The sequence below is a fragment of the Dermatophagoides farinae genome, chromosome 8, assembly GCF_024713945.1.
Source record: "Dermatophagoides farinae isolate YC_2012a chromosome 8, ASM2471394v1, whole genome shotgun sequence".
Taxonomy (NCBI): domain Eukaryota; kingdom Metazoa; phylum Arthropoda; class Arachnida; order Sarcoptiformes; family Pyroglyphidae; genus Dermatophagoides; species Dermatophagoides farinae.
The window spans coordinates 3,527,047-3,541,014 of record NC_134684.1 but is presented as its reverse complement, the minus strand read 5'-3'; the positions used below and the strand labels follow the sequence as shown (position 1 = coordinate 3,541,014).

Here is a 13,968-nt window from a genome sequence, read left to right as displayed (position 1 = left end):
TCATCATCATCATGGCCATTATTTCTATTCTTTTGTTTTTTTTTCTCATTGAAATGTCGATTCCTGGTTACAATCATCATTATCAACATATCATCATCATCATCATCATCATAATAGCGATCGTTTCGTTTGATCATAAATAATCACTAATTATAATCATGAAAGCATCATCCACTCAATTCTTTGTTTTGTTTTGTTTCCACTTGAGATTCTCCGCCATAAGAATCTAGATAAAGGTAGAATTTTATATATAGAGAAATAATATTCTTCAACAACCAATAAAATTGTTGTTTCCTTGGAATCCAATCAATATTCTTTTCATAATCTCTCTCTCTCTCTCTCTGATTCTTAAATGATTCGATAATGATAATAATAATCATAACGATAAATAAATTGAATGCCAATTGTCATTATTATTACATAACAATGATATCTCGGTTATAACGGCAATAAAATTCTTAATATTCTTGCCAATTTATCGTTATAACCAACAAACAAACAAACAAACAAAAAAAATACCACTTATCACTGATGATTTCATGTTATGATGATCATATTCACTATCATCATTGATGATTTTTTTTTATTATTGTTTTTTTTGCCATTTTTTTTCCTCAATGATTATGGCCACAATCAACCATAATGATAACAATGATAATCATGATGATCATGATCATAATCACGTCCACCATCATCATCATCATCATCATAATCAAAATTATTATCTATGACCGCAACAAAAAAAAAATGATCAGGTTGATGATCACTCAACAAAACATATAGAACAGAATTTTAAGAATAAGAGAAAAAAAATGAATTCTTGTTCACAAGCCACAACAATCATCATCAATGATAATGATGATGATCATCAACCATCATCATGATTATCAATTGATGAGTGTTGTACTATCCAAATGTGGCCATTTTCTACCATTCGTGTTCGACATTTTTTCTTTATATTTTTTCATTCACATTTATTCTTGCGCCCGGGATTCTACTTACACACACACACACACACACAGAGAACAACAATAATGGTTACATGGCACGAAAAATCCACATAATAAAATAAATTGAATGGATTCATTCTCGTTATCGTCATCGTCGTGTCTGGCTGGATTTTTCTACATTGACCATGTGTATGCGTGTGTGTGTGTGTGTAATTCAACCACCAATGCATACAATATTCTGCTGGTATACAACACCGTTTATAGTTTGTTTTTGTTGTTGTATGTTTTTTTTTCTTATATACCAGATGATGATAAAAGATAATGTCCAATTGACACCCATACAATGAAATGAATCGTCAAACACACAAGCCAAACAAACAAACAAACAAACTCTACACTATACACACATACTGAACATATTTTTTTTTTCATTCGCTAGCCATATCTTGATTTCAAACCATAGAATTCAATCCTATGAATGAATTCTATTTGATGCATCGTCATCATCATCATCGAATGTGATGTGAACTATATTGTTGTTTTTTTTCTTTTTCCTATTTTTCCAAAGACGCTGTGTTTTTTTTTGTATGTTTTGTTTCCGTTTGTTTGTTCCGTTTGTTCATTTCGAATTTGTTTCGTTTGTCTTCTTCTTCTTCTTCTTCTGTGGATCGAAATGTGTACATAGTACGAAAAAAAAAAAAAAAATGTCCACACAGTGAATCAATGACAATGTTTTCTTATGGAATGATTGAATGAAACAACAACGACAACAAACAATGACAATGGCGTGACAAGTACATTTTTTTTTCATATATATACTTTTAACATTCATTGGGTCCCGATGTTTTGTTTTGTATTTCTGTTTTCTCCAATGAATATCCTCGGGTCCCATTCATTCATTCATTGTTGTTGTTGTTGTTGTTGTTGTTTTGGATTTTTTTTTGTTTTTCTTTTTTTGATTCGATGTGAAAACAAAAAAAAATCAAATCACATGGGCGTGTGTATATATATCGGTAAAGTTTCAGGAGAAAAAAAAAATTTCTGTTTTGCTTGAAATCAAAACTACTTTTTGTTTCATCAAAGATAAATGATTTTTTTCTTTTTTGTTTTGTTTGGTTCTTATCTATTTTTGGCACACTAGAATTTTGGTTTGTTGAATTTATATTTATTTGACTACATCACATACACATGTATAGAAAACACCAAACACGAATTTGATTTGAATTCGATTGGAAATTCGATGGTATCCCACAAACAGCCGACCGACCAACCGACCGACAAACTATTAACCCGAGATATTTTTTGGCATTTGGCTTTTTCCTAACCGTTATTTACAATCACTATAGAGAAATCTACAGTGGTTTTTTTTTGATTCGTTCATCACCATCACCATCATCATCATACATGGTGAATGGATGTGAGAATTTATTGTGAAAATCGGTAATTTCTTATGGTAAGAGGATTTATTTTTTTTTCAAATAGTGTCGCACTATTTGTGTGTTTGTGAACTAACAAGAATTTTTTTTCTCTTCTTCAATTGCAATTTGCCAAATGGAATCAAAAAAAAAAAACGATTCTGAAACGTGTGTGTTATGTGGTGTTCCTGGATTCTATGATGATTCCAAATCGTATATATATAAGTTGTGTATGCAGAATTCTTTCGAACACACACACACACACACTGAGAGAGATGGACAAAAAAAAAAACATTTTGTACCACTAAACAAAAAAAAAAACAATATTCATTCATATTGAACAAATAACAACGACAACGGTAAAACGAATTGAACCAAATTTTTTTTCCTGTTCTGTTCTATTCGAATTGATCATAGCTTTATAGCGATTGCTTCTTTGTTTCATTCCTCTCGAATAAAAATCGATTGAAAATTCAACCAAATCATCATCATCATCAAACGAAGAAAATAAACAATAAATGAATGCCTGGAAGAGATGAATGGAGGAAATACACACACACACAAAAAAACTGCTAAACCAGCAATCAAGCTCAATCAAAAATAATAATAACGACAACATTCAAAAAGGGGTGTTTTGGTTACTATTTCCAATTCATTTATATTCTGCATTCTGGTTACCACCACATAAAGGGCGATAAACCAACAACAACAACAACAACAGTAACAAAAAAAAAACATGAGAACGATGACAATGAACCAGAATTAACGAGCAAAACCTTTTTTCTTCTCTTTTTTTTTGTTCTTTGGTTATAATTCGATTAATTAACGGGTGATGAAGCTAAAGTGAAGTGTGTGTGTGTGTGTGTGTCTGTATTGTGTGGGTGAATGTATTGTATTGGTGGTGAACCTTGTTGAAGAGAAAAAAAATACCGAGACCTTCCACCATCACCACCACCACCGACAACAACACGAGAATGAACAAAGCCAATGTTGAAATACCCTAGTGAATTCAAACCCCTTTTTTTGCCTTTACTTCAGAGTTCTTTTTTTCTATCCCTCTCGCCATTCTTAGACAAGAATATATAAAATCAACGACAATAAGCACGTATCATTTTGTATGTGTGTGTGTGTGTGAATAGAATGAGATTGTATATCGACTTGATTGGCTTCTTTTGGGTTTTTTTTCGGGAAATTTTTTTTTTTTTTTGCTTCATTCTTTGGATGGTAGTGGTGGCGGTAACGGTGATGGTGAGAAATGGTTGGCTAATATACATGCCTGCATTGACAATAAATGAAATCTTTGATATCAGAATAAAAAAAAATTTCGTCAGTTTTCACTGTTTTTCTATCCAATTCTATTCACACACACACACATAAAATATTCTTTGGTTCTAGTTTATATATTGGACTAGCCTAGAATTTTCCCCAGAGATTGAAACTACTATGGAAAGTAATGAAAAAGGTGCATAGAAAATGCAAGAAGTAAAAGCAGAATCATCATATATCTTCTATCTATATCCATGTTATATATAGATTGACCATAGTTTCATATATGAGATGATGATGATGATGATTCAAATGAACATACAGTGTTCCAACATACATACATATAGTCACTGTTGTGGTGATGTATGTGCGTCGATCCATTTTATTTCATTTTTTTTTTGGATATCCAATTGGAACAACCAAACAATGAATGAATGAATGAATGAAACAGATATAGAATTGAACATTCTACTCTGTCTTTTTATTATTATTATGACTATAAAATGCTGCTCGGCTTTTCTCATTTTCATTGGTATATTGTTGATGTGTGTATTTTGTATTTTTTTTCCCGATGATGGTTTGGTTCCATTTCATTTTTCGTTTGTTTGTTTGTTTATTCACATTTTGAATTTTTAAAAGAAAAAAAGAAATAACCGTTTGTTTATTTGTCCGTCTGGCTATTCTGGCTGGCTGGCTGGCCATTTCATTTTGAAAAATGTTTCCATTCATGAATGAATTTCCAAAAATTCTTTCTTTCAAACGACAACAAAAATTCATACACATCTGTCAATGTGAATCCTAAAGAAAAATTTTTTTTGACTACGTAGTCATCATAGTATGTGTGTGTGAACCTGTTTTATTTTCCGAACACCGAACGACAACACCCAAATTTCGGCCAAAGGAAACCTAGGCAACCTAATCGACCGACAAAAATAAAAATAAAAATAAAAAACCCAAATTGTGTGACGGCTGCCATAAGCAACCGGAATAAAATTCACTCAATGTATACTTGCCGTGTCGTGTGTGTGTGTGTGTGTGTGTCGTTTATTCACATAATAATATTCTGTACTTGTTTTTTATGTTTTGCTGACACCGAAAATTGAAAGAAAAAGAAAATATTCTTTCAATTCTAAACGTATTCATTCATTTCGGTGTGTGTTGTGTGTGTGTGTGTTTGTTGACCAGATTCCAGTTCATTTTGTTTTGTTTTGTTTTTTTGCAAATACAAATTTTTTTTAAAGTGGAAATAAATAAAAAAAAATAATTGAAAAGTTTATATTTTTCTTCATTGTTCAGAGATTCATTTTCATCTCATCATTTTCTCATTGTTTTTTTTCCTGTTTTCCATAGTTGTGAATTTCATTTTAAAAAAAATGCATTTAGATTCACTACTATTATCATTACGGATATTACCAATATCCAAACGACGACGACGTCGTCGTCGACGATTAAATGATTATCATAATGATAATCATTTGTCAATCATTCATCAAAACATTGGCCTTAATTTATCATTATCATCATTAATAATAATATCATTATTTATCAATCAAATTGATTGTATGACGCCTACAACAAAATCGAAATCGACCACCGAATGGATTGAATTCGAAGCTGCATTCCAAGGTGAATGCCATATATCGAATCCATGTCAACAATTATGTTTCGATCTACATGATGGAACATTTGAATGTGCCTGTCAAGATGGTTATCATTTACATATGAATGGCTATTCATGTATAGCTATGATTGATATTAAAAATCATTCATTTCAATTATTTTCATCATCATCATCATTGAAAACATTGAAACAAATTCAATCTTCCAATATCGTATTAAATCAAACTACTAAATCATTACCATTATCAACACCTTCATCATCAACAACAACAACACCGACGACAAAAATACCTCAATCATATCATGATATCAATAATGATCCAATTAGTAAATCTTCCATTGATAATATTATTGATCCATCATCATTATATTCATGTAATGATATTGAATGTGAAGCTGGTGGTGTATGTATTGAAACTATGCCTTTATCACAGAATCCACAATCATCAATACAAGTGAATAATATTGATTATCATCATCATCATCATCAACAACAACAACAACAGCAACGTCAACAACATCAAAAAGTTCGATGTAAATGTCCTCTGGGAAGGGGTGGACAATTTTGTGAAAAAAGTAAGTGAAATTAAGCCTCTAACTCTTTTTTCTTTTTCTATTAATTTCAATTAAGAAACTAATGCCAACTAATGGAAATTACGATTTTCTTTTCCACAGTAATTGAAGTGAAGCAGCCACATTTCATGGGATCATCATATCTTGCATTGCCTACACTAAGAAATGCTCATCGATCATTAAAAATCAATATTGAATTCAAACCAGAATCCTATGATGGTGTTCTGCTATACAGTGGTCAAGAGACTAATCTTGATGGTGATTTTATAGCCATCATTCTTATACAAGGATTTATTGAATTTCGTTTCGATTGTGGTATGGGTGAAGGAATAATCCGTAGTGATATGCCTATCATATTGAATTCATGGAATACAATTGATATATATCGTGATGGCCGTAATGCATGGATGCAATTGAATCAAGGGCAGCAAATTTTTGGCCATTCAAAAGGATTATTTTCAAGAATTACATTCCGTTTAGAAACATTTCTCGGTGGATCACCAAATATATCACAAATTGTAAATCGTATCAATGTGAATAAAGGATTGATTGGCTGTGTACGTCAATTGATGATTAATGATCGTCAATATGATCTTTATAATGATACTATCGATGGCATCGATATTGGTAAGTTTGTATTGTGTGTGTGTGTGTGGTGTACAAATAGGTCAACCGTTTTTTTTTATTGTTGTTGTTGTTGTTGTGTACCCTACGGCAACAAATAATGATGAGGCAGATGATAATTTCAATTTTCAATTTTTTTTTTCGTTTGTTGACCGTTAGATCAATGTAATTCGGATGCATGTAATCATGTCACCTGCCTGAATGGTGGCCATTGTACTGTTAATGAAAATAATGATAAACAATGTATTTGTCTATTGGGATATACGGGCGAATATTGTGAACAACGTATGTTTGAATTTTTTTTTTTGTTTATCTTATCCAAAAATCCAGTTTTATTCAATTTTTTTTTCGTTTATTTTAATCATCATGAATTAAATCAGAAATTGAATTCTCAATACCATCATTCAATGGATCATCATATTTACAATTTATCGGTTTTGGTGATCAATCAACAATGTTTAGTGAAATTTTAATCATAATCAAACCATATAAACAGGATGGTCTTTTTCTTTACAATGGTGAAAGAATGGATAAAACTGGTGATTTTATTTCATTAAATCTAGTGGATGGTTATGTTGAATTTCGTTTTGATCTTGGTACTGGTGCTGCCATACTAAGGTATTACCCACTATATATGAAATGATAAATGAAAATTAGCAAAAGATGATGTAATTGATGATGATAAAATATTTCTTCATATTTGACAGGAGTCCGGAGAAAATAACGATGAAAGAATGGCATACGATTTATGCAACAAGAACAGGACGTGAAGGTCTACTACGAGTGGATGATCAACCTATTGCCCATGGCCAATCATTGGGTGCATTCACACAGTTAACACTACCATTAAATCTTTATATTGGCGGTGTAACAAGCCTAAATGCTATACATCATAATGTACTAGCCAATCGATTATATCATGGCTGTATACAAAAAATCATAATCAATGGTCATCAATTATCGTTATTAGAAGATGTACTATCCGGTGTTAATATTGATAATTGTCAACATACATGTCATATGATTAGACCATGTCAAAATAATGGCCATTGTGAACCGATTAAACATCATTATCATTGTCATTGTTCAACAAATTTAAATTTTATTGGACAACATTGTGAAATTAAACGTAAGTTGAATTTTTTTTTGTTGTGACCAGTGACAAAATTTAAACGAAAATCTCCCCAAAAAAAATCCAAAGTCAATACAGGGTCCGAATCATCATCACCGTCACAGTCATCATCATCATCATATCCAATGTTTTATGGTAATAGTTTTCTTCGTTATTCCAATCCAATCATATTGAATCGAATACGTGGCCTAAAGACAATCATTCATCTTAATCTTCGAGCTTTTAGGTAATTAATTGATTCTTGAAATAGTTAATTAACACCCAGTTAGTTAATTAACGAAACAAATTAATTATCGAATGCATGGCATTAATTATTAATCGTTTTTTTGTTCACACTCTAAAATGAACGGGTTGAATTTGTTTTTTTTTTGCTGCCTTTGCATCATCATGCATAGTTCAAGCGGTCTGATTCTATGGTTTGGTGAAACATCATCATGGCGCAAAAATCGTGATTATTTAACCATCGGTTTGAACGATGGTCATATTAATGTTGATTTAAATCTGGACATTAATAATAAACGTGGCCACAATTTAAATTCCAAACGATTCATTGTTAACAATACACGTATCGATGATGGCCAATGGCATCGATTAAATGTTATACGTATTGGACAACAAATAATCATTCATATTGATGATAATATCACTGTACGTGGCCTAATTGATGGTGATGAACATGATCATCATGATAATAATAATAATGTTCAAAGTGCACTTTATCTTGGTAAGTTTTTTTTTTGTTAAAGACTATTCAATCGGAATAAATTTCAGAATTTTTTCAAAATTTTTCACACACACACACACACACACAAACACCAATACAGGTGGACTAGAGAATACGGCCATGATTTTTGGCAACAATAATTATGAAAAAGGTTTCATTGGTTGCATATCGAACATGACAATTGATGAAAATTTCACCATTAATCTAATGTCCGATTCAGATCGTGGTGTAAACATACGAACTTGTATTTGAAAACACTACCAACAAATCTCCTGATCATTTCCAACTACTACTATAAAATGAATATATATTGTAACAACTGTGATACTGGACATCAAAACAAACAAACAAACAAACAAAAACTGACCATATATCATATTGATGATTAATTGGCTGAAATCAATAATAATAATTTATATATTAAACCACTTATTATTACTTATATCAAAAATTCGACTAAAATGTACAAAATTCACCAATTCTTTTTGCTTTCACTTGATTCGAAGGGTAAAAAAAAAAACAAAAAATTCACCATCATCATCATCATTATTTATTATCACATTGAAACATTTTCTACCTTTTTATGATTCTAAATTCATTCTGATTCTCCACTATTATTCCATTATTTTCACACACACGCAAAAAACACTTATGCAAAAAAATGGCAATGTAATTGACTAATATATAAAGTTATTATGGACATTCAAACAATAATAATAATAAAAACATTTGACTTGATTCACATTTGTGGATTTGAATTTTTTTGGTTTTCATTTTAATTTTAAAAATTCTGAATGGGTTTGTGTGTAAAAATAATGGAATAGCGCAGACTAGTTGACGGTGATGGTGAGATTTTGATTCGTGAAATTCTCTTTTTTTTTTTGATAGTTCAGTCACTCATTGTGTGTGTGTGTGTGTGGTTAATGGACCCGATTCTGAACATATATAAGAATCCGTGAACGACGACAGATGTGTGCATTTTGTTTGTTTTTTTTTGATGTTGTTCTGTAGTCAATGACCGAAAAAACTTTTCTTTTCTTTTCTTTTTTTTTAGTTTTAGTTTTTGCTATTTCCTTAATGTGTGTGTGTGTGTGTGTGTGTGTGTGTGTGTGTGTGTGTGTAGGCGAGCGAGAAATGAGAAGCAAAAAAAAACCAAAGTCGATTAATCGATATAATTGAATTTTTGACTATATTCTGTATATTGTTGTAAAAAGAACCGGAAAACAACCTATACGAAAAGAAAGAAAGAAAGAAAAAAAATAACTTACCAAATGATGATGTTGGCCATGATTATCTTGGCGTCTTTACCGGATCACGAATTGTTGTTGTTTTTTTTTGGAATCCATTTTCATTAATATACCATCATCATCGATGTTCATCAAGTCAACAACCGATCAAATCGATTGATTGATTGAATAGAATCATCATCATCCAAAGAATAATAATCATTCCATGTTGACCTTCTCCATATATATATGTAAACAGATGGTACCAAGAAAAAAAAATTAATTTATTAAATTTACACAGAAACCATAAACAATCTATACTACACATCATGGCCAAAAAAAAATTTGCATCTGACGATGATGATGATGACAGGCGGATAGAGAGGAAAAAAATTCTAATAAATTTTACCGTGTATAAAATTCAATGCAATGACAAATCTATTTATCTTTTGCCATGAATTCCGGTGAATATTCACACACATGCAATACACCACACATAGTGCAAACAAAAGAAGAAATTTTTTTTCGTTTTCGTTGATTGAAACAGTAACATATACACACACGACACCCATTGAACAATTTTGGATAATTAATTCTGGAATGGATCCAGTAATAAAACGAAAACGAAAACGGTGGGTAAACAAATGAATGAATGAATGAATTCTACGGAATGAAACTTTTTTTTTCTCTGCTATTTCACAATATCGAATCTCTCTTGTTGTGGGTGTATATTGGACATAGCAAGTAGAAATAGTAATTATTATTATTATGTGTGTTGGATTGATGATGTTTATTTGTGGGTGTGTGTGTGTGTGCGTTTTTTGTTTATGTGGTGAATATAGATTGAGTTTCATCCAAAAAAAAAACAGTGATTTTTCATCTTTGGCTTTCTCATTTCATTTCATTTGAATATCGTCGATTCTATTCAATTTTCAAAAAAAAAGAAAAAGAAAAAATTCATTCACTTCCCAAAATCATCAATCATTTAGGGTTTTTTTTATTCTTGTGGTCGCCACACACAATGCAACGATCCAAAAAAAAAATTATGTTTATAAATTCCAACAACAACAACATCAATGATGATGATAATTTGTTGATATTAATTTCCATCTTTCAAAGTTATTTTTTCTTTTGAAAAAAATTTGTCAAGCGTGAAAAAAAAATTAACGATGGCAAGAATTTCTTATTCATTTTTTTTGTAATTTTTTTTTCGTTCGAATTCGAAATTCATCATCAAGTTCATCGATCGTTGGATAGATGTCGTTGTCGATCAAAAATTTGATGCACGTGTCACATATGTTTATTCTGGTGTGATCTCATTTTTAAAGAATTTTAGGATTTTTAATTAATTTTCATATTTATTTGATTCGAATCGAATCGATTAACAAAATGTTAGCTGAACGTAAACAAAAAGTAATTTATTCAAATCCACGTGGAACATTATGGGCGAATGGTAAGTTAGGATATTATTTTATTTTTGTGTGTTTCAAATAAATTTTTATTCTGAATTAATCCATAGATAAACAAAAATTCGGTCAACGAATGCTTGAATCGATGGGCTGGCAAGAAGGTCAAGGATTGGGAAAAGATCAAACAGGCATTACAGAAAGTATCAAACCTAGTTTCAAATTCGACAACAAAGGTCTTGGTTATAAAACAAAATCCAATGATTGGATTGAAGATAATAATGTTTATGAACAAATATTATCCGATCTATCCAAATATCATAAACCACCGAATAATTCAGATGCGAAGAAAAATGAAATTAAAGATCTTGAGAAGAAAACCAAATCCAGTAATCGATTACAGTAAGAATTTGATCCATTTATTACCAAAAATTTAATTTTTTTCAATTAGTTATAGGAAATTTATAAGAGCGAAAAATCTTTCAATAAAATCAGAACAAGATCTTTTCTGCATATTTCCAACCGTAGCCAAAGAGAAGAAGAAAAATTCTAATGATGAAGAATTAACAATGATACGTAAACGTAAATCATCGGAGATCATTTCAAATTCCAATGACGATGATGATGAACATACGATCTGTTTACGCAGTGATAAATGTGTTATTAATAGACAAATGATGATTGCCGACAATGATGATCGTTTGACTTTGACCAAAAATCGCAAAAAACAAAAAATGAAAAACTAATCAAATTCGTAATTTATTGTGGCATGAGAAAAAAATTATTTCATTTTTATGAGATACACTGGGGGGACAAAATTCAAATTGAAAATTCTTTCATTTTGGCTGAATATATGTGATTTCAATCATATTGTGCCATTACATTTTAACAACAAAAAAAAAGAAAAAAAAATTAAAGATCAAAATATTCAAAGATTGTATCATATCATATCAATTTTTTTTTGTTTGTTTGCCATATAGACAGTGTGTCGACATTTGACCTGAATGTTTTTTCATTTATTTATTTATTTATATATTCACAAGGTGATATTTTGTTTGCGAGAGAGAGAGAGAGAGAAAAGAAAACGTGAAAAAAAATGAGAACAAAAACAAAAATTATGATACATGTATGATGTTTAGCTGTAAAAATGAAATGAATTTGCGTGAAAATGTGTATATTGTCGTTATCCGGTAAATGGTGTTTTGTGTTTGATAAACATGTCCACATATATTCTTGAATCTCGAAACTGATAATGGCCGTTGTTGTTGTTGATGTTTATTGTTCTTTCGCTGAGATTGCATATTCTCCATTAAGGATGAGGTGAATCAACTTTTGTTCTTGTTATACATTCATTCATTCATTCATTCATATTCAACAGCCAAAAACTTCTTGTGATGCATACACAAAATAAAGAAAGCCATCTTCGTCCTGTATTTATTTTTTTTTCGGAGACAGAATTATAGTTTTTGCCAAGATTTTTTCAACTACTTACCCGTTCACGTTCATAAATTTCACCCATAGTAGATGTTTGACATGCCATTGAACGTCCATTGACCAGTAGAAAGAATGCTTGATTTGGGTGAAGATTTAATCGTCGTCTATTTTTTTTTTTTTTTTTTTTTTGGTTATTGAATGATGATTATTTCACAAGAAAAAAAAATAGTAACTAACCTAATGACTTTATTGAATTCACCAAGAACTATCACATCAGGCACTAGAAATTTGGTTTTGTCCAATATGGGCAATTGTTTTTCACTATGAAAACGTTCCACAATGATTGGTATCTATATTTTTGAATGAATGAAATCATCATCAATGAGTCAACAAAAAAAATAAATAAAAAAGGAATGTCATTGTTATTACCTTATCCGGATATTTTTGACGAATTTGATCAATGTCTTGTTTTCGCAAGGCTAAATCAGAACCAAAAAAAAAAAAAAAATAGGTTACTCGAAGGTAAATCGAATCAAAGATTCCAAAAACTTACCAAATGATCGACGTTGTTTAAACGATTTGTTCGATGCCATAGCCATGATTATGGTTTGTTTTTTTATCGTTATTTTGAATTTTTAAAACAAAAATGAAAAAAAATTTAAGCAGTGTTTTTTTTCCAAACAAAAAAAATGAGACTAGTGATGCGTTGTATATGTTCTGATATTCAAGATTGACGTTTGAAAACGAAAAAAAAAGTTCAAATGACGTTTCAGGTAAATAAATTTCAAAGGTGACAATGTTTTTATATTTATTGATTATTGAGAAAAATAAATCACCAATTAAAAATTGAGTGGACTAAATGTTAACAAAAAAAAATTTATTATTTATCTATTTAATATGTTTGTATATGTAGCATAAGGTGTAGGTAGATGATGAGATTTTTTATTTTTTTTTTAATATAACGATGATATGATGTCACATTTCATACATTTCTCTATACATTTACTAATGATAATGTTGATGCGGATAAATAACCACACACACACACACACACACAATTTGTTTGTCATACATGTGTAAGTATATGACCAATTGAAAAAAAATCAGTTTATTATTGTGTTACTTGATGGGCTATTTTAAAATGATGATGATGATTTCGAATAATAATAATAACGAAACCAAATCAAATCAAACCAAAAAAAAAAGTGCGTATGTAAAACGTTTACAACATAACAAAAACACACAGACACACACACACACTGAGAGATATAAACAAAAACACAACACATCCATAAACATACGCATGCGTATTACTATAATGTAATGATGATGACGATGATAAAATGGGAGGGATTATTTTTCAATCCAAAATGAGATGATCATAATGTACGTATTAGAAAAAATAACGCTTGTAGCGCCACATTTCATCATTTTTATACACATATATGTATCAGATTAGATTAGATTTGTAATGTTTGAAATACCTGACTACCTGATACGCACACACATATTATGTACTGTAATATGTCCGCATGATTTTATTGATCATCATCATTGTTGTGATGATCTTATGATCATTAACGATTTCTAATCAAAAA

General features: G+C 30.3%; 3 protein-coding genes across 3 annotated transcripts; 2 read left to right on the top strand and 1 right to left on the bottom strand.

Annotated features, from left to right (window-relative positions):
- Nucleotides 1–4,195: 4,195 nt before the first annotated feature.
- On the top strand, nt 4,196–9,045 carry LOC124495649 (pikachurin). Its single transcript, XM_047059069.2, has 8 exons — nt 4,196–5,827; nt 5,927–6,451; nt 6,608–6,733; nt 6,829–7,066; nt 7,156–7,577; nt 7,650–7,806; nt 7,976–8,304; nt 8,405–9,045. The coding sequence occupies exons 1-8, from the start codon at nt 5,005–5,007 to the stop codon at nt 8,554–8,556; spliced, it is 2,772 nt and encodes a 923-aa protein (XP_046915025.2). The 5' UTR covers nt 4,196–5,004; the 3' UTR covers nt 8,557–9,045.
- Nucleotides 9,046–10,367: 1,322 nt separating this feature from the next.
- Nucleotides 10,368–11,869, top strand: LOC124495665 (PIN2/TERF1-interacting telomerase inhibitor 1). Its single transcript, XM_047059085.2, has 3 exons — nt 10,368–10,983; nt 11,050–11,338; nt 11,388–11,869. Exons 1-3 carry the CDS (start codon nt 10,920–10,922, stop codon nt 11,680–11,682), a joined length of 648 nt encoding a protein of 215 aa, XP_046915041.2. The 5' UTR covers nt 10,368–10,919; the 3' UTR covers nt 11,683–11,869.
- Nucleotides 11,672–13,607, bottom strand: LOC124495645 (microtubule-associated protein 1 light chain 3 beta). Its single transcript, XM_047059064.2, has 5 exons — nt 12,924–13,607; nt 12,800–12,849; nt 12,608–12,720; nt 12,429–12,534; nt 11,672–12,364 (listed from the first exon to the last, which is right to left on the bottom strand). Exons 1-5 carry the CDS (start codon nt 12,967–12,969, stop codon nt 12,308–12,310), a joined length of 372 nt encoding a protein of 123 aa, XP_046915020.1. The 5' UTR covers nt 12,970–13,607; the 3' UTR covers nt 11,672–12,307.
- Between the last annotated feature and the right edge of the window lie 361 nt (nt 13,608–13,968).

Excerpts from the sequence above, each read along its gene's own strand:
- LOC124495665 (XM_047059085.2), top strand. The coding sequence starts at position 10,920 with ATGTTAGCTGAACGTAAACAAAAAGTAATTTATTCAAATCCACGTGGA. Across the intron at positions 10,984-11,049 it reads TGGAACATTATGGGCGAATG|ATAAACAAAAATTCGGTCAA; the intron begins GTAAGTTAGGAT and ends ATTAATCCATAG. Across the intron at positions 11,339-11,387 it reads AAATCCAGTAATCGATTACA|TTATAGGAAATTTATAAGAG; the intron begins GTAAGAATTTGA and ends TTTTTCAATTAG.
- LOC124495645 (XM_047059064.2), bottom strand. The coding sequence starts at position 12,969 with ATGGCTATGGCATCGAACAAATCGTTTAAACAACGTCGATCATTTG. Across the intron at positions 12,721-12,799 it reads GTCAAAAATATCCGGATAAG|ATACCAATCATTGTGGAACG; the intron begins GTAATAACAATG and ends TCAAAAATATAG. Across the intron at positions 12,535-12,607 it reads GAATTCAATAAAGTCATTAG|ACGACGATTAAATCTTCACC; the intron begins GTTAGTTACTAT and ends AAAAAAAAATAG.
- LOC124495649 (XM_047059069.2), top strand. The coding sequence starts at position 5,005 with ATGCATTTAGATTCACTACTATTATCATTACGGATATTACCAATATCC. Across the intron at positions 6,734-6,828 it reads GGGCGAATATTGTGAACAAC|AAATTGAATTCTCAATACCA; the intron begins GTATGTTTGAAT and ends GAATTAAATCAG. Across the intron at positions 7,807-7,975 it reads CTTAATCTTCGAGCTTTTAG|TTCAAGCGGTCTGATTCTAT; the intron begins GTAATTAATTGA and ends CATCATGCATAG.